The sequence below is a fragment of the Dipteris shenzhenensis genome, chromosome 12 (genome assembly GCF_047967505.1).
Source record: "Dipteris shenzhenensis isolate YYH24624 ecotype China chromosome 12, Dip_SZ_1.0, whole genome shotgun sequence".
Classification (NCBI taxonomy): domain Eukaryota; kingdom Viridiplantae; phylum Streptophyta; class Polypodiopsida; order Gleicheniales; family Dipteridaceae; genus Dipteris; species Dipteris shenzhenensis.
The window spans coordinates 49,550,780-49,577,776 of NC_141607.1; the positions used below are offsets into that span (position 1 = coordinate 49,550,780).

The 26,997-nt window shown below is 43.5% G+C and overlaps 1 protein-coding gene across 6 annotated transcripts; it reads right to left on the reverse strand.

The window, feature by feature from the left end:
* Nucleotides 1-25,048, reverse strand: LOC147896339 (UDP-galactose/UDP-glucose transporter 7-like). 6 transcript variants are annotated; one of them, XM_087382726.1, is made up of 6 exons: nucleotides 24,868-25,048; nucleotides 24,660-24,740; nucleotides 2,379-2,451; nucleotides 1,784-1,947; nucleotides 978-1,688; nucleotides 1-816 (listed from the first exon to the last, which is right to left on the reverse strand). In XM_087382726.1, exons 4-6 carry the CDS (start codon nucleotides 1,916-1,918, stop codon nucleotides 628-630), a joined length of 1,035 nt encoding a protein of 344 aa, XP_087238852.1. In that variant the 5' UTR covers nucleotides 1,919-1,947; nucleotides 2,379-2,451; nucleotides 24,660-24,740; nucleotides 24,868-25,048; the 3' UTR covers nucleotides 1-627. The 6 variants fall into 6 exon arrangements, with proteins under 6 accessions (XP_087238852.1, XP_087238849.1, XP_087238853.1 ...); XM_087382723.1 differs by having other exon boundaries at nucleotides 24,588-24,740; XM_087382727.1 differs by having other exon boundaries at nucleotides 978-1,009; nucleotides 1,241-1,688; nucleotides 24,588-25,048.
* Between the last annotated feature and the right edge of the window lie 1,949 nt (nucleotides 25,049-26,997).

Sequence of the window (26,997 nt, forward strand, 5' to 3'; positions counted from 1 at the left end):
AACATAATGTATAAATAAGGTCACATAACATTGAAGGAGTATGATAACATTCACACAAAGCAATGAAAATCATATCACCCATTGTGTTCATGGGGATACATTGGGCAAGAATGCCTCACACTGCAGCAAGCTTTTTTTCATACAATTACAGCACCATAATGACTTGGATACAAATCACACTGATTACCCATATAATTCAGGTGATGGCATAGGACAAAGAATCCTGAATTCTACACCAAAGGGAATGTGCGTGTCCCTGGAAGGTGTGCATACATGAAAGCCTGCACAACAAGTCCTCCAAATTAATTGTATACAAGAGAACAAAAATAGTGGTGGGTATTGAATGGTGCCTTTTTCGAGCCAGACAAAACATTTTTAATGGTGGGATTCCGAACCACAAATCCATCCTTATGCACAGTAACAACTAGTTTACAACAACCAAATCTAACAGAATTTTCCTAAAATACAAACCAGAGACCGGTATATGTCCATGTATAGAACATGCTTGAAGAACTGACACTGGATCTCAGAAACCAGGAGTCACAGACCTAGATAGACTAGAAGATGCTCATGCTACCTCACAAAACACACTGTCAAAGACCTGTTACAAAAGGCTATTTTTCAACGTCATCTAGGCAAAACTGGCTGATGCCTTTTTGAATCTCCAGTGAACCTAGTTGAGGATCCAGTCATTCCTCTGTGCTTCTGGTGGAACTTCACAGCACCATACCATATCCCCCCTACTGTATTCATGAAAACACCAAGAACTACAAGAAGTGTGACTTTAACTCCTCCAAGGACAAAGAATCCAAGCACCTTCATCCATGGATCAAACAGAAAGAAGTTAGACAATATACACGCCAGCTTCAGAGATGGGCAAGAACTGGATGGTAAAACAAGAACATGCTAGCTGCTTGAACAAACAGAAAAGAAGAGACAGTATTAGAATTTACCCATTTTAAAAGTAAGGAACTTACAGAGGAAACTAAGCCCTTCATTGCCCCAACCACTGTTGTTGTCAATGCAGAATTCCATAAGGTACACAAAAACAATGAATAATTCAAGAGTGATCCCAAGAACAATGAAAAAATTAACAGACCAAGAAAGAAGTTTGAGGACTTCATCTGCACATTAATTGCAGACAAGGCCGTGATTCCTTCTCCAGAGCATAATATAAGCACTAAAAGAACTGGCAATGACAAGACTGCATTGTAAAGAAGCAATTCGTGTGAATTGTAACCTTGCTCTTTTCCACTCTTTTCCACAAGAATCAAGTAAGTGGACTGCAATCCACAACTGGTCAGGGCCATGAGATAGCCAAGCAGATCAAAACTCAGGTCTCCAAGGCCCGCAATTACACAACCAACCACAATTGTTGAAACTGATAAAAGAACCTGCTTTGAGGGAAGCCCATCACCTATTGCAAACTTTCCAATGATTATCAGGACTGGTGTCATACGTTTTAATGCATTAAATATTGGTATATTCAGGACTTGAAGTCCAGCCAAGGCAAAAGCTACATTCGCATTGTAGAAGAATACAACTGGTAAAAGGCTTCTTGCTGAACTGAACTGAAGAGGCCTGGCATGCAGTATTTTGCAATATTTGGCTGCGTAGACCATAGCCACAGAAGCAGCCATTTGTAATGTCAACAGAGTATTTGAATATGGCCACAATTGAAGTATCCCCTGAAAGCCATACCTCCTTGAGCATGAGTATTCATCAAGTAATAACTTACAGGTGGTCAATGCCATACGGAAAATTTTTTGTGCCATCTATATACCTTATTCACAAACCCCATGACTAGAGCCACGCATCCATATAGAAGACTTGCAGCAATACTCATAAGTTGCTGCGTGTGAGCTTCTTGCTCTCTGATCGATAACAATGAGTCTGCCCTAGAAAAAGCAAGCACCATTATTGCAGATTTTGCTTTCAATATATGACCTGTAGCATAGTCGAAAGCAATGTTAGAATGGAATTTTGAAAGCAACATTAGAATGGAATTTTGAAATAAGGAAAAGATAATTCCAATTTTAGATTTCAAAGGAAAGCAAAGAAAACATATCCTTGAACCCAACTTACAAAACCTGTTAATGGTATAGACCATCCATCTTCTTCACAACAGAATTTTTTACTTTTCTGGATACTAACGTAATTATGAAAGATCACTCGATGAAACCTTTAAAACACTAACCCCCCCATAAAGTAAAGGGATTTATTGTCTATCATTAAAATTAAAGGGACAAAAGTGCTTTTACAATCCAGACCATCAGATTTGGCAACACATCATGGAAAAAGCTGGTGGTACCAAAAAAATAATGGATCCATGAATTTCAGCATCTTCTACTTGAGAGACAGAGCAGAAAATGGCATACCTCACCAAATAGATATTCTCAGCGTCCTCATGCATGCTGGTCCTTGGAAATCTACTCAAGGCATAGCAATCACCTGTAAAAATATGTAGATTGTTCTTTACTGTCCCATACAAAGACTCTGCAGTAGCAATCTTTCAAACATTGTGAAGAATGATACAATTCATCCTTAGTCCTTGAAAAACTGATAACAAGCCAAGAAGTTTAAAGGCATAAGATAATATGATGCAATTCACAAAACCCAGAAAAGTGCTCTTGACCAATGTAACCATAGCAAGTGAATAACAAAACAAATTACAAAAATGCATCACCGTTGATAAGGAAAAAAAAGGAAAGACAACCAGGAATTATGTACTTCACCACGTCAGATAGCTGAGACTTCATAGGGATCAGCTGCAATGTGGGCTCGTAGATGATGAGCTTATGAACCAGGTTCCAGAGCATGTGTCTTTGTATTAGGCACCGAGACAAACCCCCACAAAAACTGACTGAACATGGATCACACAGACTCAAAGAGAGCCAAAAGACTACACAGCCCGAAACAGATAAACTTAGAACTGAACTTCCCCCCAAAACTCAGAGAACAGTCAGCCTCAGAATACTATGAACCCACAGCCCACACTCCTAAGCTTCCATCAAGGACAACAGCACGTAACTCTCCCCAAAGCTGCAGTCAACGACCCAAGAGTGAAAGGGACTGGCAAATCAGGTCGCATCAACCATCTCTGCATTACAAACCCACTTCCAGCGTATGTATTCTTCTCCTGCCCACAGAGTACTCCACGCTCATACCTCACGTCGCCAACAGTCCTTCAGATGATTTAAACCAGCCCATACATTCCTCGTATCAGCTCACGTGCAGACGACGATGGTCCTGCCTATAAGGTAGCCTTGCTCAGCCAACTACGAACAGATCGCTATCTCTGGAGATCTTCAGCGCCAAGGTCTCCTCAGCATCACCGGGCACTTGCTTGGCCAAAGCCTCCCTGCTCTCAGCCTTGAAGCGAACGTGTACCCCGAATAACAGTCAGCCCATGCTCTTAGATTTCTTGGAGCTCACAGACTCAATCCCCCAAGATCCTCTCCTTCAACCGCACTATCAACACACGGCCAAAATTCTACAGGACTTCAGTAAGTGCCACTTACACCACCGAGCTCATCATCACCAAGCACCTAGTGTTCATTTGTGCCAAGCATGCAGTCGGAAATCCCCATCCCATCACGTACGTAGGCCTTTTTTTTAATGGGCGCTTAGCCTTTCGCTTTCATCTACGAGACCCCTAGTTACGTGCATCGCTTCCTCTTTTCTTCAGAAATTCTAGATTTCTCTACACGTGATCGATCGCAATCCAAACGCTCTACATTCCTTGCTACGTAGCCACCTTTGCATGAGCAGGATGCCTTCCCAATCAGTCCAGCCACCTCAGCCTAATTTGCCACCTCATCAGTGACATTTTACCACTCTCTCATTTAAAAAATGCAAATATCCCCCCAAGGCACATTAAATGCACATTTTGGACCTTTAGTCACACAATTCCCACACACATTAGCATGCACATTAAAGCTTGCATGCACCCCTATACACACACATGAAAAGCCCCTTGACGTGGGCACCAAAACATGTCAAATTCCCATAACATGCAAGTGCACATTGACTCAGGAAAATATTTAAAAACCCTTCATGACTTGACTCTACATGACCCCAAAAACATTTCACTTGACCACACACTGGACACCCTTGCTCTGGAAGTCTGGTACAACCACATTGCATTTCATCATCTCCCATGAAGTCCCTGCAAAACATACTTTATTGTCTCAAAAAACTATACATTAGTCCATCATGCTTGTGAAAGAAAAATCCACAAATGCCAAAAGCGCACACCTACCCTAGATGTGTGCAACTATGTGCCTACCCACAGCTATATACAATGCTCAAAAACTTGATACAGATTTTTTCCTATCATTTTTCCCATCCCCAAGTCTGCAGACATTCATGTCTTGCAGACAGGGGTATATAAGATTTGCAGTTCTTCAAAGATATCCTCATCCATGAGGTCTTCCGGCTTGTCTGGTTTCATCACAGTAGGTCCACAGCTGCCCACACTCATGATCCTATGAAAGTATTTCTTTAGTCTGAAGCCATTGACTCTATTCTTATGCTGCTGACCATCCAATTTCTCAAGTTGGTATGAGCCATTTTTGAATTTCTTCGTCACACGAAAAGGTCCATCCCATTTAGTCACAAATTTCTTCCTGAAGGTAGAATCCAGACTACTGTTGTATCTCAAAACTAGATCACCCTCCTCGATTTTCTTATCCCTGAATTTCTTGTTTGCTCTCTTCTGATTCTCCTCTTGAATTAAAGCATAATGTTCCACCGCCTTTTGTCTGTCTAGTTGTGCTTCTTGCAAATCCAATAATCGGTTCTAGAAAGTAGAATTTGAATCCTCGTTTATCTTCATTAACATCTGTAATGCAGGAATTTCTACTTCCCAGGGTAATAGAGCTTCTTTCCCGTAAACAAGATGAAATGGTGAAAACTGGGTGCCTTCTTTTACTGCAACTCTATAAGCCCATAAAGCCCAGTGCAAAGCAAGGTCCCACTCCTTCTCATGTGTTCTCGTGATCTTTCCCATGATATTAGTACACACACCATTAAATTTTTCACTCATCCCATTACATTGGGAATAATAGGGACTTGCATATATGTGTCTTATCTTCAGCTTACCACATACTAAATCCACCAGTTCACTCCTGAAACCTAGACCTCTGTCAGAAAGCAACTCCGGTGGCACACCAAATCTACAGCAGATATCCTCATACACAAATTTACATACAGATTTTGCATTGACACCCCGTACTGCTCGTGCTTCATCCCATCTCGTCAAATAATCCACAGCTGTCAGCACATAACAATTTCCCCTGGTTGTCATGGGTAGAGGACCGATGGCATCTATTCCCCATTTCTCAAAAATATTATAAGCAAGCATGATATTTCTGAGTTCTGGATGTAAGATCCTCTTACTCGTCTGCTGACACTGTAGGCATGACCTGCACCAATGTCTTATGTCTCTCTAGATGGATGGCCACACATACCCTTCTGTAAGTGTTTTCCTTAGCATGATTTTGAAATCAAAATGTCCTCCACATACTCCCTCATGATTAGCTTGTAGAATATGAAAAACTTCCTCATACCAGCGAATTCTTCTAAGCACCAGATCAGCCCCTTTCATGTGAAGAACATCATCTATCAGACAATAATAAGTACAGCTTTTAATAAATCTGTATTTTCTTTGTTTCGGAACTTCTTCAAGCACTTTACCAGTTAACAGGAAGCTTTCCTCACAAGCCAATGTCTCCCTTCCTTTGTATAAGGGCTCCTGCACTCCTATTGCATCAACATAAGCTGCTGTAATTTCCTGCGCAGCATCATGTGCATTTACATTCTTACCTCTTTCAATATGCTGGAGTGTCCAAGCATCCAATCGATTTAACAGTTTCTTCACCGCGCTTATCCATCTCTTCAAATGAACATGCTTAACCTTCCAGACACCTAAAATTTGCTTCACAACCAACAGAGCATCTCCCTTAATCATGAGTCTCTTTATACCCAGACTAATGCATACTTTCAAACCTTCGAAGAGGGCTGCATATTCAGCTTCATTATTACTACTGGCTTCGAGCTGAATTCCCATTTTTCGAATCTCCTTTCCTCCAGGATCATAAATGACAATTCCTCCTGTACTTTTATTTAAACTTTTTTTGTAAGATCCATCAAAGTGTAAAACAAATGCATCCTCTAGTACTTTTTCTTCATTCATGTCAGTGTTCTTCTCCACATCTTCAACTAAAATAGGTCCTTCCTTATAGGTGAGGAGATCAGCCAAGGAAGCTCTGGTAGAGTTCTCAACCAAGAAGGTAAAAGAGTACTCTTGGAACTCTACTATCCATTTAATCATGCTCCTGGAGATGTTTGTACTAGTCAACATATGAGGCAGTAGTGAGCATGAGGTGAGAACCACAAAAGGTCTGGACAATAGATAAGACCGAAATCTCCTACAAGCATACAAGAGGCTAGCCAGGACCAATTCAGCCGCTGAATACTTCCTCTCTACTTCACTCTTCACCCTGCTGGCACAATAGACTGGCCTCATATATCTGGAACCCTCTCCCTGCTACAAAAGAATAGCACCAATAGCATCTGGTCCTACGGATGGATTCACATAAAAAGTCCTGGAATAATCTGGTGGCTTTACACTTGAAACATGAGTCAAGGATTCCTTAACTGCCTCAAACACCTCTTCACTCTCTACCGTCCATTTCAGAGGCTCAAATTTTACTACCTGCTGAAGAGGATACAAAATATGAGATAACATATGAATAAATCTCGACAGATACTTCACCTTCTGAAGAAAGGTATGCAACTGCTTGGTATTCTCAAGAGAGGACAGCATAACTAAAGCTTTCACTTTACCTGGATCCGGCTCAATCCCATTCTCAGATACAATATGCCCCAATATTTTAATGCTGGTCTGAGCTAACTGAGTCTTCTTAGGATTTAATTGACCACCATTATTATCAATCTCATAGAATACCTGATCCAGCTTGCCACAGTGCTCCCTTCTTCCACTGTAGACACAGATGTCATCAATAAACACTTTACAAAATTTATCCAAAAAAGGTGATAAAATCAGATCTGAATTCTCCTGATAGTGCAAGGGGCCGTTGGTAACTCCAAAAGGCATTTTCCTGTAACAAAAACAGCCCCAGGGGGTAATGAAAGTAGTCTTGATTTGATCTTCCTGGGCTATGGCTATCTGGAAGTACCCTGAATATCCGTCACACAAGCTGTACATTTCATGACCCGCCACTTTATCAAGAATATCATCCAGAAAAGGCAAAGGATAGTGGTTTCTCTTTGTCACTGCATTCAAAGGTTTGTAATCGACACAGACTCTACATTTGTCTACACCTTTTGGCACTATGACCACAGGACTTATCCAATCATAGTGAACTACAGGATAAATTATTCCTGCCTTGAGAAGCTTATCTACCTCTTCCTTCAACCCATCTCTCTGTTCCGGGCTTAATCTCCTTATTTTCTGAAAAACAGGTTTGGCACCTTCCTTTATCTCAAACTTCAGCCCTGCTTACCATATCAAAATTCAATTTCTTCCCATTCGTATGTACAAAAAAGATTCCTCTCTGCCAATTCTGAATTGCACCTACCTTCATCAACCACGGCCTTCCAAGAATCAAAGGATAGGCTCCCAACCCCGTAGGCATCACATGACAATCCACTCAACATGAAACACTGAATGCCTCAACCTCCAGGCTAGGTACTATCCCTAAAGTCTTCACCTTGGAGTGGTTTGCCATTCTGATGCGATAACTAAAGGAGCGGGATATCTTCAATCCTAATCTCTCCACACAAGCCTGAGTAATCACACAAATCTGTGCACCCCCATCTATATAGGCCTCTCCAAAACCCTTTCCTTTATGCCAGGCTTCTACAGCAGGTAAAAGACCTGGCAACTCTGAGACAGACATCAGCTTAATTGTACCTTTATGAGAGTTCTTCTTTGCTGGATTTACAGCCCGCCTACATTCTTTTTTAAGCATTGGGCATAGACCAATCATTTGGGCAAAATGTAATGTCCGGTTTCCTCCCTGAAAGATCTTCCACCAAATCATAATCTCCTTGCTCTTTCCCCATGGGATAATCTGCAGTTCTGTACTTCCTTCTGGACTTCCTGCTCTTCTTCTTTTGGTAGGTCATCATCTCCTCAGACTGCTTCCCCTTCTTTGCACTCGGACCAACCTCCTCTTCTCTATCTCTCTTCCCTAATGGCATGACATCTTTAACTTCCTCCAACTCCAACAAGCCAAATGTAACTGCCTTACCTTTCCCTTTCTCTTCTGCAGTGGCTGTACGGATTCCATAGGTATTAGGCTGACCTGCATCTTTTACTTCTACACTATGATCATTCACCCTATTATTTAACCCTGTTGGCAATGGATAAGCATCACCTCCAGCACAAGGAGGCTTATCACAGTGTGTGTTGTAATGTCCTCACTCTCCACAATTAAAGCACTGGACACAAGGCGCAAATGACCCTTGACCTCATCCTGCCTGCCACGGGCCTGGATTATTTGAAGAAGGCATGTTGCCTCTGCCATAACCACCCGATGATCTACCTCTTCCCCTACCGTTCATCAAATTCAAACTCAAACTCTTCATAAGCTCCGATATTTCATGAATTTCTTCTTTTATATTCTCCTCCTTCCTGACTTCAGGCTTCTCTATTTCTGGCTTCACATGAGAGATAATTTCATGCACATGCTGAACCATTGGCATCTCCTGCATCATTTGTGACAATCTTATCTGCTTCCTCTCCTTCTCTTTTGCTACCCTGAGAGCATCCTCATAAGTGACCAGCTCTTTACATTCAATCTTTATCCTAATCTCCAGCTTCACAAACCAGCAACAAACCTATCCTTTTTTATGACTCTAGAAGGAACTTCAGGTAATAAGGCCACCTGCCATTTATTCCACAACACAGTGAACTTACCGACATACTCATCCACTAGCTGAGTCAGCTGTTGCTGCAATAAACATAGCTCTCTCCAAATGCCATCAGGATCTCTAACACACATAAACCTGTCCAAGAAAGTGTTGGAATCGGAGTCCTAGTGTGTGTGGTCCTAGTGGTCCTAGAGTCCTAGGAGTGTCCTACAGTTGTGTGAGTGTGAAGAGTCTTGAGGCCACTTGTGCCACCTCATGTGGTAGGTGTGATTCCTCCCTTAGATTATAGGATCTAGATTCTCTTGTGTGTGACCTCATCTATGAGGTATCAGTGTGGGAAGATAAGGCTTGCCCAGCCTATAAAAGAGGCAATGTACTTGCTGTGATATACAATCTATCTATCTATCAACATCAGTTCGTGCCTCAGCTCTTGTCTCCAATCATGTGTCTCTCACCCTCTCCCCATTTTCAACAATTGGTATCAGAGCCACCTTGAAGCTCCTGCCTGATGGCATTCCTCTCCTCGTGAGCTCCTCTTGTAGCTACTCGTGATTTCCTCTTCTCCTTAGCCTCTCCTTGAGGTGATGAGCTTCATAAACGTGGAGCTGCACACCTACCTTCCATAGCTGCGTATGAAGGGGAGCGAAAGCAAAGGGGAAGCACTCGTCATGGAGGAAGCGTCCTGCCCATCCTTCGCTGCCACACCTGCGCCACTCTTCTGCTGCCTCTACTTACGCTGCATGCACCACCAGATCTGGAGAAGCTGCCGACCAGCAACAGATTGAAGCAGTCGGCCTCCCTCGCAATCTGCTCACGCCTTGCCCATTGATGTTGCCGCCTCTCCGCTATCTTCCCTGATGCTGCGCCATTCTGCCCGCCATCCTGCGGATCTTCTACCTGCTCGAGCCTGCTGAGTGCCCGTACACCCACGCTACTTCTAGTTGCCCATGCAACTTCTCCTACTGCCCACGTAGCTAGACCTGCGACAGCTCCTACGAAGGTGTCAAAATCCGTCGATGATTTGGCGGCGTCTCGCATGTACTGGCGACTGACGATCTGAGGGTCGTGGCCATCGACTCGCACGTCAACGCAACTCTTACTGACCCGAAGCTGCCCACGCTACAGCTCCTGCCCACGCAACTGCTGCTCTACGCTGCACCTCTCTGCCCACGTTGCAGCTCCCCTTTCGTAATTCCCTCAGTCGGAATGGATCAGATGCTGCAGCAATTCAATCGTCATTTTGACTGCCACAGGCCCTGTTCGTGACCGATTTCCTGCCCGAAACCCTAATTTTTGCCCCTTTACAATTTATGCTCAACTTCTCGAATTTTTGGGGTGTTTTCATGATGTGAGGGTTTCCAACCGTTGAACGAGAACTCTTCTGTCAGAAATTTAGAAAAGCCCCAATTTTTTGCAAACCCTAATTTTGCAGCAACCCTAACCCAAAAATTTAGGGCTTTTCTGTCCTGTGTCTTCCTTTGGCATAATTGAAGCTTCTACCATGTAAAATTTGGGCCTTTTTTGAAATCTGAGTAAACATTGTAAGGGATTTAGACACTGGCTGTAATAACAGCTAAGACCTTCCCACCAATGGATAGCATAAAAAACTCCTCGTTCATCGAGAAATTCTCATGGAGCAATTTCCCAACTTGGCAGACAAAACTCCGGCTTCTTCTTATGCGAGAAGGCATATGGAATATCACCAATGGCAAGGAGCCAAAACCCCAAGGTGATGATGCTAGAATCAGTTGGTGGGAGAACCAAAATGATAAAGCAATGGCTATCATTGGCCTAGCTTTAGCTGACAACCTTATCCACCATGTGGATTTTGATAAGACAGCAAATGACGTTTGGGAAAAATTAGAGAATTTGTTTGGAAATAAGATCAATAATTCCAAAGTATTTCTCAAACAAAAACTCTTCAAGCTCAAGATGAAGAAAACTGAAACCCTCAATGAACACTTGAGCAATCTTGGGTCAATTCTCCAACAATTATCTGCCATCCGAGCCATTGTTGAAGATGATGATCAAGTTGCTGTACTTCTCTCAAGTATTGAAGACATTTCCAAGTACAATGAGATCCTTGCTGTCCTAAGAGTCAACCGCAATATGAGCTTTAAGGATATGGTAGCTCATCTCATTGATGAGAACCGTAGGCTTACAGAGAAAGCAGAATCTTCCTTCTAATCTGGCAAAGCATTCTTTCTCAAGAATAAGCCCACGAAGAAAGGAAAACCTCTTAAATGTAATTATTGTCAGAAACTTGGCCATCCAGAGGATCATTGCTTCAAGAAAATGGCAAAGGTACAAGCCAAAGAACATGCCAATCTGGTTGCGGAGCAGAGCGAGGACGAAGACGATGAAGCTACACCTTCTGAACCTGAGGAACAAGCCTGCACTGCTGCTATTTCTGGTCTATCCCTCCATGAGGTGATAGATGAAGAGTGGGCTTTCTAGAGTCATGTGTATTAGGTACTCTGTCTTGGGTAGTCCCCCTAAAATGATGTAATAATTTTTCATTTTTGTGTGCCTTGTCCTATAAAAGGCTCCACTTATTTCCATGTACCCAATTAGGAGACAGGGGGGTTGTTATGTCTTTCCTTTATTAGGCCTGGCCGAGTTCCAGGATGTTGGTGTACTCCCTAGACCTATGAGTTGGTCATGCATCCATGCTCAGATTTGAGTCTCTGATCACGTTGACACCTAAGCCATGGGAGTGCTTGGTTCAACCTCTGAATTATGCTCAGCTGTTAGCCTCTGAGATTGCCTGGGATGCACAGTCTGGATGATGTCATAGTTTTTCACCCTAGCTCAGAAGGGGGGTTTGTTGGAATCGGAGTCCTAGTGTGTGTGATCCTAGTGGTCCTAGAGTCCTAGGAGTGTCCTACAATTGTGTGAGTGTGAAGAGTCTTGAGGCCACTTGTGCCACCTCATGTGGTAGGTGTGATTCCTCCCCTAGATTATAGGATCTAGATTCTCTTGTGTGTGACCTCATCTATGAGGTATCAGTGTGGGAAGATAAGGCTTGCCCAGCCTATAAAAGAGGCAATGTACTTGCTGTGATATACAATCTATCTATCTATCAACATCAGTTCGTGCCTCAGCTCTTGTCTCCAATCATGTGTCTCTCACCCTCTCCCCATTTTCAATAGAAAGCTGTCCTCACCTCTGGATAAGTCAAGTTTCTTTGAGCACCCTGCATCCTTGCAGAGAAAGTATGTAGCCAAGTTCTCACTTCTCCCAACAGACAAAAGGATAGAAGAAGGACTTCTAGAGCATTCCTGTCTTTAATAAGAGCTGTGAACTCCAAGCACTCTAAAAACCTCTCTAAGTCTTCATTGGGCAACCCGTAAAATCGAGAAAATTCATGAGCCATCTCTCCTCTTGACTAACTTATCTCAAACACACTCCCAACCAGAAATACCACCCAACCTCTTTTGGAAAGAAAACAAAACGATAACTCTACTGAAGAAAACTTACCCTGCATCTGACTGACATTCTTCTTCCTAAGAGCAATCACTTTCAAAGTCTTTTGAACCTTAGCATGGGGACGTATCACCCAAAGTTCAACATCAAGGCATCTATCTCTCTTGTGTCCACACTCCCCACATAACTCACAATAAATCACTCTCATGCGAGGCTTTGTCTTCATAGTTTCAATCCCTAATCACACAGAAATTCAAGCAACATTCCCCAGCCAATCTTCTGGGCCGTTCTGTCTTAAGTACCCAATCTCAATTCAAAACTTCTCCTGTCCCCAGCAAGATCGCCAAAAAGATGATAAGGAAAAAAAAGGAAAGACAACCAGGAATTATGTACTTCACCACATCAGATAGCTGAGACTTCATAGGGATCAGCTGCAATGTGGGCTCGTAGATGATGAGCTTATGAGCCAAGTTCCAGAGCATGTCTTTGTATTAGGCACCGAGACAAACCCCCACAAAAACTGACTGAACATGAATCACACAGACTCAAAGAGAGCCAAAAGACTACACAGCCCGAAACAGATAAACTTAGAACTGAACTTCCCCTCAAAACTCAGAGAACAGTCGGCCTCAGAATACTATGAACCCACAGTCCACACTCCTAAGCTTCCATCAAGGACAACAGCACGTAACTCTCCCCAAAGCTGCAGTCAACGACCCAAGAGTGAAAGGGACTGGCAAATCAGGTCGCATCAACCATCTCTGCATTACAAACCCACTTCCAACGTATGTATTCTTCTCCTACCCACAGAGTACTCAACGCTCATACTTCACGTCGCCAACAATCCTTCAGATGATTTAAACCAGCCCATACATTCCTCGTATCAGCTCACGTGCAAACGACGATGGTCCTGCCTGTAAGATACCCTTGCTCAGCCAACTACGAACAAATCGCTATCTTTGGAGATCTTCAGCGCCAAGGTCTCCTCAGCATCGCCGGGCACTTGCTTGGCCAAAGCCTCCCTGCTCTCAGCCTTGAAGCGAACGTGTACCCAGAACAACAGTCAGCCCATGCTCTTAGATTTCGTGGAGCTCACAGACTCAATCGCCCAAGATCCTCTCCTTTAACCGCACTATCAACACACGGCCAAAATTCTACAGGACTTCAATAAGTGCCACTTACACCACCGAGCTCATCATCACCAAGCACCTAGTGTTCATTTGTGCCAAGCATGCAATCGGAAATCCCCATCCCATCACGTACGTAGGCCTTTTTTTTAATGGGCGCTTAGCCTTTCGCTTTCATCTAGGAGACTCCTAGTTACATGCGTCGCTTCCTCTTTTCTTCAAAAATTCTAGATTTCTCTACACGTGATCGATCGCAATCCAGACACTCTACATTCCTTGCTACATAGCCACCTTTGCATGAGCAAGATGCCTTCCCAATCAGTCCAGCCACCTCAGCCTAATTTGCCACCTCATCAGTGACATTTTACCACTCTCCCATTTAAAAAATGCAAATATCCCCCCAAGGCACATTAAATGCACATTTTGGAGTTTAGTCACAAAATTCCCACACACATTAGCATGCACATTAAAGCTTGCATACACCCCAATACACACACATGAAAAGCCCCTTGACGTGGGCACCAAAACATGTCAAATTCCCGTAACATGCAAGTGCACATTGACTCAGGAAAATATTTAAAAACCCTTCATGACTTGACTTTACATGACCCCAAAAACATTTCACTTGACCACACACTGGACACCCTTGCTCTGGAAAACTGGTACAACCACATTGCATTTCATCATCTCCCATGAAGTCCCTGCAAAACATACTTTATTGTCTCAAAAAACTATACATTAGTCCATGATGCTTGTGAAAGAAAAATCCACAAATGCCAAAAGCCCACACCTACCCTAGATGCGTACAACTATGTGCCTACCCACAGCTATATACAGTGTTAGAAATCAAGAGGTCACTCAAACCTCCACCCAAGATCTCTCCAACTCTTACACACACTCAACTCAGATAGATGATCACAGATGCAACAAACCCTCACTCAGAAATAAATATGGACGGAGAGAGAAAGAGAGTATATTCATCCACCAGATGGTGGGCAGAAAAATAGCTCCAAGGGAGCAGTACAAAACACAGCAAACTGCTGGAGAAAACTGATGGACTCTCTCTCTCACAACCTGCTCCAGCTGAACACAGCCTTGAAGAGGGGCTTTCAGTCTTGCACTGGATGCTGGAATGAATGGAGGAGTGGGCCTTTTATAGGGACTGCCCAAGCCCCTTGAGTTGACCGACCAGCAGGGTCGGTACCCTGTCTGGTGGCCGACCACATGGGCCCTAGAAAACCGACCAGGTGAGGCCTAAAGCCCTGTTTTACCTGCTGTTGCAGGCTGCAACCAGCCCGTGTGCTGGTTGCCTATGATGCCGACCTGAGTCTCTCTCTCTCCAGCCCTCCTACCTCTCACTGCCCCTTGTCCCCTCAAATCGGGGGCTCGCAGGTGGGGACAGTGAGTTTCTAACATACAGTGCTCAAAAACTTGATACAGATTTTGTCCTATCACCGTAAATGTGATAAGAGAAAAAACACTCATCAATTGTTAGAGGTGTGGTGCTTTATCCATAGGTTGGCGATATGAGCACTAAGAAGTAATGTAAGTCGCTTGATTAGTTAAGGTAGCTGAAAAGTAATGAATTACGAGTGTGGTTCATAGATCTGCAGACCATTGTTTGATGCAATAGTGGTATGGTGGAGGCCAGACAGTCAGAAGAATGGAGATCGAAACCAAATGTCTACACTCTATCCTGCTCTGCCTCTCTTTCTGTTGCAGGAGAAACAATTGTATTCCTCCGTTTCCTCTAAATCACGTAGCATGATAACAGTTTGTATTGCATGCTTGTGCTCCCCCTTTTATGGCTCTGTACAGAAGTAATTGGTACTTAATTAAGTTTATTTGTTACAAACTGTTATTTTCGGTATAGATGGATACTGTTGAGCGCTAAAATCTTATCAAAACGGGTGATGATGGCTTCAAAACAAGAGTGGATCTACAGATCTTAGCATCACGGATCCGCAGGATTTGTTTTTTATTCCTATCCCAGCTCACTGGCAGATTTGGCTTGGGAGGTGGTTTCCACTACTACATTGTGGCAGATCTAGCGTTCGAGATGTGCAGATGTTTTAGGCAGCCATCATATACTGTGGCTGATATACTGACTTGTACTCGGGCGGGATCTTACTTTCACCATCAGGAGCCAAATCGGAGATGTACTGCCTCCTCTGCAACAGCTCGAGAGATATTGATCTCATTCATGAGGACCTGGGATTGCTCTCTGTTTTTCATTTGACAACACTTGGGATGTATCCCCCTTGGTTTTCCTATCATATTGTAGAGGCCAGACCCCTACCTCATGTATAATTTGTTTTGAATGGAATAAATTACCAAACTCTGTAAAACATGAGTGGATGATGGAATTGTTCCAAGGATTGTGGTCTTGGGCTGTATCAAGGTTTTGCATGTAGATACTGCAGATTCTGTTTTGAGACTTAGCCTTATTTTGGACATGCAGGTTGGAGAAATCTGGAAAAGTTGGATCACTTCAATGAAAGGAAAGATAATGATGGCAATGCAGCTGTGGATGAGGAGCAACTCTACCAGTATATTCATGTAGAGGTGTATTCTATCTCAAAAGATGCCCTAGTGGGTGCCCAAGGCTCTAAAAAGTATGAGGCTAAAAGGGAGCATTAACAGGAGAGATGTATTCATAATGGTGGGTGTGGGAAGTACTCATAATTTCATCAATTCAAAAGATAGTTCAAGCTATCAGATTTTCTACCATTGATGTACATCATAGACTCACGGTTGAAGTGGCTAATGAGACTTCATTACCAGTTCTTAAGTTTGCAAGGTCAAGCTTTCTGATGCTCACACCTTGCGTGATGATCTTGATGGTCTTGCCTTAGGACCTATGTTGGGTTTTAGTTGGTTGAAGTAGCTTCCATGAACCTAGAAGAATGAAATAAGAATTCTGCCACAAGTGTAAGCAGATACCGTTAAAATTAAATTAAATGGTATTCAATCATCTTGAATGGAAATTTTTTTGGCTAAGGAATAAAAGAAATATGTGAGAGTATATGCTCTCAAAGTTGATGTCATAGAAGTGCACTGGCGTTACTATGGAAGACCTTTATATGCAGGCTTTTCTTTCAACAGTTCTTAAAAAGATTTGAAATTTTGGCATCTCCAAATAGAAAACTTCATTCTACACATTTGGAAGATGGCATAAAGGCAAAACACCTTCTTTTCACATGTAAAGGCAAAACACTTTATAAGGCACAGCAGCCTAGCATCTACCTTGTAAAGCATTAGGATCTTCAAGACAGACTTGATATGAATCAAGTGAACCTCCTTGTTTTGTTGCATATTGTAGATGTCATCAACAAAACCCAAAGCTGACCCAAAAAAATAGGGCCCTAAATCTGAATTTATTTAGAACTTGAAAAAGGCATGTGCATTAGAAACCCCAAAGGGTATTACCATGTATTCATACAACATTGTTTTTTCGCTAAAAACAGCCTTACGCTGGTTAGCCTCCTTAACTCTAATTTGATGGTGTCCAGACCTAGAATCTAACCTGTCAAGAATTAAGCATCTTAAGTTCATTTAATAGATCATCCACCCATGGGATAGGAATATGATTTCATAGTAACCCTTCTGAGCTCTCTATAATTATTGCATAACCCTCCATCCATCCTTTTCTTGACAGGCCAAATACCAGTGGGAGTTCCCTGATCAGCCTTACCCTAATCTCATTCTCCACAAAAGGGGACGTCAGCTCCACACAAGCTCCCATGCAGGATGCCAAGTGGACAGCAGCAAGAGCAGGCATCCAAGCACAGCAAAGGGCTGCAGCAGACACATGCCATTCATGCATAGCAGCAGCAATTGCAGGTCGTTGTAGAGCTACCACATGACACAGCAGCAGGTGGTGGAGGTTCCATTAGCTAGCAGGGACTGCAGGTTGGCCAGGATATCTGCCAGGTCAGCCTAGCAGACCTGAACATCAGCCTCGCAGCCAAAAGGCCCCAAGCCTATATGCAAGGCCCTTTCCCACCTTAATCAATCAACCCATCAGCATTCCATCCTTGGCAAACAGGCCACAAGGACGTGAATTTATGGCAATTTTGATTTGCGACTCCCATAATTTACGTGTGATTGCCTTGGGCCTTTGGGGCGCAAAAGTTTGGCCACGTGTGCGGGACTTAGGGAATTAAAATTCCTAGCGGGCCCTTGGAAATTGTGAATGTGCAAGCCAATTACTAGGCAATTAATTCCTAGGACCAGTGTGTGCAACAGAGGGGGAAAAGAGTAGTGCAATTAAAACTTGCTATGTTTGGCACGGGACTCTAAAATCAGCACAAGACACCTATTTGGCATGCAAGAGGCCAAAAAGCAAGCAGGAAAGTCGAAATTTGCTTTCAGGGTTGTTTTCTGGACCACAAAAGAACAAGGAGAGGCAAGTCACAGGCAGGGAAAGTGCTCCAGGGCTATTCTATCACATCGCCTTGCTGATTTTTTACTACCAGGGCAGTCTGTGGGCTGTCGGTGGGCTGCCAAGGCTGCCAGAAACTCAAAAACGAAATTCAGTTTTGTGCCAAGAGCCTCCGAATCAATTTGTTTTAACTGTTTCCGGGCTCCATAAGTGGTGTGATTTCTCCTACAGGCTGATTTTGTGCTGTTCCAGGCTCCAGGAGAAGAGGCAACCTGTTTTGCTCCTTCCTGGGTTGCAGACAGGCACCAAAAAGTGGGGCGAATTTATTCCTGGCTGATTTCTAGCAGTTGTTGATTTCGGGACCATTTCAAGGTGGGACAACTTAGAGCTGCCATTGGGCTGTGCCAAGGCTGAATCGTATGTTCTTCGCTGGATTCAGGGTTTTCCAGTTCAAACGACCTATTTCCTGTGGATCTGGGTAGAGGAAGGCTGGTCTTTGCTTGCTTTTGCCGTTTCCGGACTGGTGGTTGGCTGGTTATTGCATTTGGTATTGATTCCAGGCAGAGGAAGGATGCTTCATGTTGTTGGGCAGTGGCTAGGGTGCCTACAGATAGGGGCGACCTGCTTTGGAAGGGTTTGCTAGTTGGTTGTGCCAAGGTTTGGCTGTCTTTGGCTGTTCTGCAGCAGTTTAGCCGTGTCTGGCTGGTTGGACACTTGGTTGTGCATGTGCAGTGGGCAGAGGGATAGCTTATGCCTTTGGGTTCTGTTGTACGCTTGGTTAGAAGGAAGGATGTGTGATGGCCTAGTGATTGGATGCATATTCGCCATATAAAGTTGAGCAGGAATTGCGAGGTATGCAAGACATTGGAAGTCTCTAGGCAGTGATTTGCCTATGGTGCAACTTTCAGGAGACCTTGTAATTAGCCTCTTGGCTTTATATGAATATTAAAGAAATACCACAAGGGGCGCCAATATTTGGGTCCAATCGGTGTCTTTCTAAGTAGGAGCACTGTGGTTGTGTATGCTGTGGTTAAAGTGGATTCTACCACCCTTTGATTAGTGAAGGCTGGTTTCATGGTTCCATTGCCGGGGTCCACCTAGCTTCAAGAGGTGAGCCTGTGGTTGGCTTGGTGCAAGTCCAGCAGACTAGGCAAAGGATACAGCATACAGTCCAATAAATATGTCTCATAGGGAAAGATCTCTAACTCGCACAGAAGAGGAAGAAGAAGAGAGGATGTCACAGACACCTATTGATGATCAGGGTATGAGAGAGGGATCCCAGCATGTTACTGAGCAGCAGGTTGACAATTCCGATGAGGAGGGCATGGATTTATTCAAAACACAGTTGTAGAGCTTTATGAGAGCTTTTTCTCAATTTTCACAAGACCCTCGTCTTCAAAAGATTCTGAACCCTAAAACACAGCCAAAGAAAAGGAAGCCCGATGATGTGGATAAGGAGTTCAAAGTTAACAAGAGGCCGCATGTGAATTTCTAGGATCAACCCGCAAAACCCCTATGGTTTGCAGCAATCTAATGTTATTCCAGAATTAAATCAAGGTAATAATTTTCAGTCTATGGTTTCCGAACAGCAAGGAGTTATTGCACCCCCTATGCGGCAGGGTTATTTTGTGGAGAATTAGCTTTTCAAGCTGTGGCCAGCCCTCAAGCACAATTTGCTGGTATGCCTACAAGTCAAATGGTGGGGTTTCAACCTATTATGCAGTCCATGGGACAGAATTTAATATATGCAAATGTTGGTCCAGCCCTAGGGATGCAAACCGGAATGCCTAATGCAGTAGCAAACAATATGGTTATGCCAAATATGCAAAATTCAGGAGCTGGTCTGAATAATACAGCTTTGCCTCATGGTGTTGGTACTGGATATAGTGTGAGTGTTGATGTTCCTTTTGCTCAGGCACCTACATATGATAATTTGGCACCGAAGGAGAAAGTGAAAGACTATAAAGAAGCTGAAGCTACGGTCAAATTCGAGACATTTAGTGGTACTCAAGATAAGCTCGGGGCTTTGACCTTTCTCCAACAATTTGATGCAACGTATACTGGAGGAAGTTTTTTTGAGTCATCTAAGATACGTCGAGCTGCAAGTTTTCTGAAGAGTAATGCTCTCCACTGGTGGACCACTATGCTTATGCCACACCTTACTACTTGGGTAGGCTTTGAACAAGTGTTCTCAGCTGTGTGGCTTACTACGACTTTTGAGGTTGACATTATGACTGCCTGGCATGAGCTTAATTCAAACAGTTGTGAGATCTTGAGGAGTACAATAGCAATTTTTGGGCGGCTTTGTTGCCTATAAGCTCCTATCGGCATGTTCCTTTCTCTAAGCAGGTGGAGAAGTATTGTTGTGGCTTACCAAAGGAGCTTAGAGACCACTGTAAAAAAACAAAAGTTTCTAACATGTCTCAATTGATTGAGAATGCTAGCATAGCATATGCATTGATGCAAGGAAAGACTTTTGGATTCAAGGGTGTCAAGAAGGATAGCACAGAGAAGAAGTTTGGGTCTCGTCCCTTCCAAATAGAGAAGAGGGCAACGCAATGTGAAGACTCCCTCCATACACTATGCTATGGTGGCTCAGTTGAGAAGCCCAAATCCTTCAAGCAAGCGGGGGTCCGGGGATATCCCCAAATGGTAGGATGCTATGCAAACAGAAATGGACGCCATTCAGAAGAACGACGCTTGGGATTTGGTGGACAAGGCGCCCAAGCAGAAGGTAATTGGTACCAAATGGGTGTACAAGCTGAAGTTCAAGTTTGATAGGAGCTTGGACAAATACAAAGCTCAATTGGTGGTGAAAGGTTGCACACAATCAGAGGGACTTGATTTTGATGAGAGCTTCACCCCCACAACCACGATGGTGACGATACACATTGTTATTGCCTTGGCTGCTCATCATAGTTGGCCTATCTTTCAGATGGACATGAAGGCCGCATTCTTGAACGGAACCATGGAGGAGGAGGTATATGTGGATCAACCACCAGGCTTTCAGGTTCCAAGGTCAACATCCAAGGTATGCAAGTTAAAGAAGGCGTTGTACAGGCTGAAACAGGCCCCAAGGGCATGGTTACCAGCAGATAGACGAGGAGTTCTTGAAGATCGGACTACAGCAGAGTCCATATGAGACAAACCTCTATTTATTCACTGAGAGGGGGTTGCAGCTGGTACTTATCCTATAGGTGGATGATCTTATCCTTACAGGAGACCATTCGAAGAAAATTTCTCAAGTCAAGAAACTTCTCATGGAGGAGTTTGAGATGACAGATTTGGATATTCTTCATTACTTTCTTAGGATCAAAGTCAAGCAAGAGAAGAGCAGCATATTCATCTCTCAGGAGAAATACTGCAGGGAGTTACTGAAGCCGTCTCAGGTGGAAGATTGCAAGGTGGCAATCACTCCCATGGAGGTTGGTCTGAAGCTGAGCATCCATGATACGTCTCAGCCAGTTAACGACAACCAGAGTTGCATTACTATTGCCAAGAACCCTGTGTTCCATGCACGGGAGAAGCCTATCAAAGCCCACTACCACTTCGTACAAGAGCTCATCCTTGATGATATCATGGAGCTGGTGTACTCTCCGACCACCAACATCTAGACGTCTTCAGGAAGGCGCTCCCCAAGGAACAGATGGAGCACCTCATTCGACGCATGGGGATCAGCCCACAGTTGTGTCATTGAGAGGGTGTGTTAGAGATCATTGACCCCACATGCGAGCCCCCAATTTGAAGGGGAAAAGGGGCAGTAGATTGTAGGGAGGAAGGGTAAGGCACCACTAAAGCATAGGGGGCCTGCACATAAGGCCTCCAAAAGGGCCTGCAAGAAGGTTGGCTGTGGGGCAGCAAAGGCCTGATTTGGGCCTGATTGGTCGACCAAATGGCCGACTGCAGGGTGCCCCATGGGGATGCTGGCCAGGTCGGCTGAAGGGGCTCAGTCGGCCCCTTCTAGTCGGTTTTTTTGCCCCTGCTGTACCATGCGCCTGCTCCAGCCATCTATAACTCTTGCTGCCAACCTGTCCCTAGCGTCTGAATGTCCCTGTACCTTCTGTCCTGCAGCTGTACAGGCTCCTGTACTGCTTTATTGCCCCCTGCAGAGCCTGTTGCAGGTCTCTGCCACCCACGGCATCCTGTATGCCACCCATGTGTCAACTCTCCTCTCTCTCATATCTGCCCCCCTTTCCTCTAATCCCGTATCCTACTGAAGGCCCTCCCTCATGTCCTAATTTGGGCTCACAGGTGGGGAGGTGACTCTTATATTCCAACAAAAAGCACTCCTCCTTCAGATGTATGAGTACACCTCTTTGTGGATCTGAAGTCACCTAACTTTCCAGGCCTTCGTCTTCAAGCAAAGAACTCTGAACTCTTGTGTCAATCCCTATGGCTTTAATGCCACGGCTCTCAATAGACTGGCTCTGATATTATGTTATAATAAGATAGAGAAAAGGGCTTGCTGCTGAGCCAAGCCTTCACCCCTATACACATTAGACAGTTCTTAGCTTATGAGATCTTAAATATTTAAATAGAGAAAGGGACCTGCTATTGTGTCAAGCCCTAACTCTTACAAACATCAGAATTAAATAGAGAAAGGGACTTGCTGCTGAGTCAAGCCTTCACCCTTATACACATCAGAAAATTGTTGACCTATGAGATCTTACAATATGTAAGATCCTACTCACAAGCATTGAAACAAACCACCCACAGATCTGAAGATGTAGACAGCCAGATAGGCAACCAAAACATGTACAAATATAGTTCCAAAAATGAATACAAAAGTGACCATACACGCATCACCACGTGGACAGTGAGATACTGCTCCACTCGTCTTGAAGAACACCTTCTGATGGTACCCCATCTTATGCCCTACAGCGGAAGAGGGTTTTATCGATCCCCTGGCTATACCCAGATCCATCTCGCACATGCCTTGAGGATCACAATTGGGCAGTTCTGAGTGTCCTTGCTCGCCGAGTACGCATTGAGACAGGACAAGCAGAGGGCATCCTGCCTGAGGGACAGATCTGCACGTCGTGTCACATGCAGGGGTTGAGTAAGAGAAGCACTTTGCATTCAAATGGCTCGTGTACTACAAGCCATTGCCTGTTCAGGAGCAAATATGGACCACTCAATTTTCCTGGCCCATCCCGATCAGCAACGCATAGCGACCTTCCTACTCAAGGCGCAGCATCTTCTTCTTCTTCTTCTTCTTCTTCTTCTTCTTCTTCTTCTATCACTGTCTTCCTTGGAGTGACTTGAAATGCACTGGAATCCTATCATTTAATAAAATGTGTAGATAGCATTAAGGTTGTGTACCATCTATCTCGGCTTCCTCGTTCTTGCAAGACCATCTATTGGTCATAAAGCCTAGTTTAAGGTGACAATTTCACCACAGCCAAACTATACACCTAATCATGCACATGGCCTACATACAATGCTTCCATCATCAGTTTGGTCAAAAAGTCAACTGCAAGGCCTTCTAATCAGTCATATGAACCAAGAGTATGCTCACATATTGACCACACCTAGGCCTAAGTTTCTTGTTTGCATCGCTACGTGGATCAACAGTCAATTTTGCAAGCTCACCTTACCTAAAGTGAGGGACTAGTTAGTAGCCAAAGAAGGGGACCATTTTGATTTAGATATTTCTGAAGATGAGGAGGTAGATGGCGAATCTAGAACTTTCCGGAATTGAGATGCATTGTATATGAACGTGGTATTGTTACCATCACGTACTAAGAGAAATGGGCACTCACACAGCAAAGCCGGCTCTCAAAACTCAAGGAATTATAACATTCATGTCAGTTGTCGCGAACCTGTTTACCTAGTGAAGTATAATGCACTCTCTCGCACACACTAGTGCTATGTGTGTGACTTAAATTGGCTAATATTTTACGTGGCTATGATCATAAATCCTAGGTCGTATTAGGTACGCAATGGTTGTTCACTACCATACGTCAAGCAATAGGTAAAATAATTGTAAAGGTCAATCCATTGAGTATCTTTTCAACTGTATTCAGGTCTCAATCTCTATCCACCCACTGGCTGTTCTTTCCGCACAATGCAATGAAGAGGTTGGTCACTATGCCTTTGGTGATGGTTTTATGTTGCGTCCTGAAACGCATTAAGCACGGAAAGACCATGAGACTATCCAGATCACATAACAAGCATATTCTTTCCTAAAGTAAGGCGCTTTCTGTCTCCCAAACGTCAAGCACTTCGAAAAGCTCACCAGGACACGAAAAACTACAAAAATTGACCAACCCTGTGATCATGACCATCGAGCATCCCTATCGGGTGCACTTTGGAAGAGCCACATGTAGTAGATCAGGAAGCTGCCAACAGCCAAGACTAGAAGACAACATATGTACATGGCCCTGGCCAGAAAAGGGGGAAAGAACGATGATTCAACGTTATAATAAGAACCTTGGTGCTCTGAAAAACAGATCTGGTGGAACACCTGTAGGCTGCAAATCGAGGGCGACATTATTCAACGTTCGATCGCTACACATGAAATAATGGGTTGCCGGAAAGCATGGCAGAAGCGAACATCCTGCACCTCCTAAGAGGCGTCCCTTAAGGCGATGAACTTTCAGAGAAAAAAGAGCACCCAAAATGCACTTGCGCCAATCCTAAGATAGGAGATGCGGACAGACACCGGGTGAATTGAAGGTGCGCATGGCCAAATGGGAACAACCCAAATCTCTCTCTCGCCCACGCACAGTACCAAAGAGAGACCTTACCTGTCTTCAATCGGAACGCGAATCTTTGGCACGCCCCAAGGGCCAAGATCTCAGGAGGGTTTGAGAGCTAACCGCGCCACCTCGGTTTGAACCAATCGACTTTGAACATCGTAGACGACGATCAGACCCGATCTCCAGACGCCTCCCGCAAACCTGGCACCGTCCGATGGTCCTTCCTTTCAATTTCCAGTGACCATATTCTGAATTTCAAATCCAATTCTCGGAAATTGAGCTTTCTGATCAACTATCGGTTGCAAACGTAAGCTGAGCGCCGCCTTACAAGCGTCCAACTTCGAAGTTTCACCGCAAAATTGAATCCGACGCGCGCTCTTCAAATTTCTGTCCTTGATTCATGGCCTAATGCCGCTAATCTCGACGTTTGAAATCGCAGTTAACTGATGACGTTCAAAGTCAAACAACCAGCCTCTCTTGTCCAACCTTTGATTGGTGTAGCCATGGAGTGAGCGGGCCCATCCCTCTTATTGGGCCAACTAGGACGGCAACCTTTCACACCGCCTTTTGGATGATAGCTCCCAGATGGTGTGAACTCAGCCTGCCAGTAGCCATGGAGGAATACGGCAAGTGCTCGTTGGGTGATGTGATTCACACGAACCCATCAACCATTTTTTATAGTTTTAGTTGCACCAAAAGTCAGTAACAATTGATTGGTCTCATGGTTGAAGGAGGAAGTTGACGAGAGTTCGAGACCCAATGAAAGTCCAAGCCCGTGCCTCCTATTAGGCCACCTAGGACACGGCTGCCCTTCACATGCCGGCCTTAATTATTGATTAATTTGTAAATTTCAGGTTAGTGGTTGATTCCTAATCCTATCTTTTTCACATCACCTCCTCCATGGCCTTGTGCCTCAATTCTCAACAACTCTCTTCCCCTCTTCTTCCTTTGCTCCTAGCTATTCCGACCTCTATCTTTCTCGCTCGCTCTTCCTTCTTTCTCTCACCTTTCACCTTAAAGTTACTCACAACTGACCATCTTCCTCCTTTCTCTCGCCTTTCACCTTGTAGTTACTCACAACTGACGATCTTTTGTTCAACCTATTCTATAGTTACCATCTTTTATTCCTCTTTCTTGTGTCCTTGCATGTGTCTTTACGCTATTCCATCTGCAGTTCATTGTGTAATTTAGGATTTGCACTTCGTTTGTAATTCAAAAACTTGGAATCTAATTTTGGGAGGGGGGAAAATCAAAACCTAGATCACGAGTTATATAATCAAGAGCTATATCATTTTACATGAAGGAGAAGATGAAAAGTTCACATAACAAAATAAATATTTACTCCAAAACATTAAATGCTCCATAAGTCGTGGTACTAGTATCCAGGTTGAAAATAACACTTCAACCCAAGAAAGTTACAAATTTACAATCCCGTAGATAGATTCAACATTCATAAATCTTCAAGAATTAATTTGATTATGAAATAAACTTACTAATGTAGTGCAAGCATTCAATGCCGTAAACACAAAAAAACTATCCCAATGGTAGATTCACAATAAATAAAATCTAGGGGTTTACTATTACAGTTAAAAAACAAAACTCGAAACATGAAAGATAGGTCGACTACAGCCCAAAAACTGAAGATTTGTTCCCAAAAGTACAAAAATGCATGATGCAAAGTTATAGATTAAAGGTTTTCAAGTCATACAAGGTGTCCATGAATAAGTCTCATAAAACGAACCAACAAATCGAAACAAAACAAAGGTTCAAAGCTACACTTATATATAATAATCATGTCATTTCAAAGCACATCCCCAAAAATAAAGCAAGTACTAACTAGTATGAAAGGTGAATAGTTTTGACCAATGCACAAATCAATAGTTCTGCATTCAAAACTTGACAATTTGAAAGATGCAGATAAGAAACGCACCTTCGGAATCGGCCTTCTTTATGTCAAAGTAAAGAAAAGAAGAAAGACCACTCGAAGACACAATATGAACTAAACAGAGCTCTACAACACTGCTCCTTTTATGAGGTACTCATAATAATAAACACATGAAGCACACCATGCACAAGAAATGGATGCAGGCGCATGGCCTACACACCAGTAGAAGCATGGCAGCTATAGAACTACCTACTTCCTCCAACCCTAGAGCAGTGAAGGCACCTATCCAACAACTTGCATGTAAATAAACAAGAATGTTATCACTAGTTTGGTAGCATAACAGGACATAAAAGTGTCTTTTTATGCTTTGGCACAAAAGTTAGATCTTGATGTAGGGGTATTTTTTTAGGATCCCCTCTCTTGACCTTAAGGTAGACTCATAGGACTATTTTTTGAAAATAGAAGGAGCATAAAAAACCATTACATGTGATTACAAAATGCTCACAAATGTATGGTAACATAGTTTTTCACGCAAGTAGTACTCAAATTTAAAAATGTATCTAGCAAGCTTTA

Bases quoted from the DNA above. Each gene is read 5' to 3' on its own strand.
- LOC147896339 (XM_087382726.1), bottom strand. From the start codon at position 1,918: ATGGTGCTTGCTTTTTCTAGGGCAGACTCATTGTTATCGATCAGAGAG. The intron at 1,689-1,783 runs GTATATAGATGG...TATGGCTTTCAG, and splicing joins TCATGGGGTTTGTGAATAAG to GGGATACTTCAATTGTGGCC. The intron at 817-977 runs GTAAGTTCCTTA...CCATGGATGAAG, and splicing joins TGAAGGGCTTAGTTTCCTCT to GTGCTTGGATTCTTTGTCCT.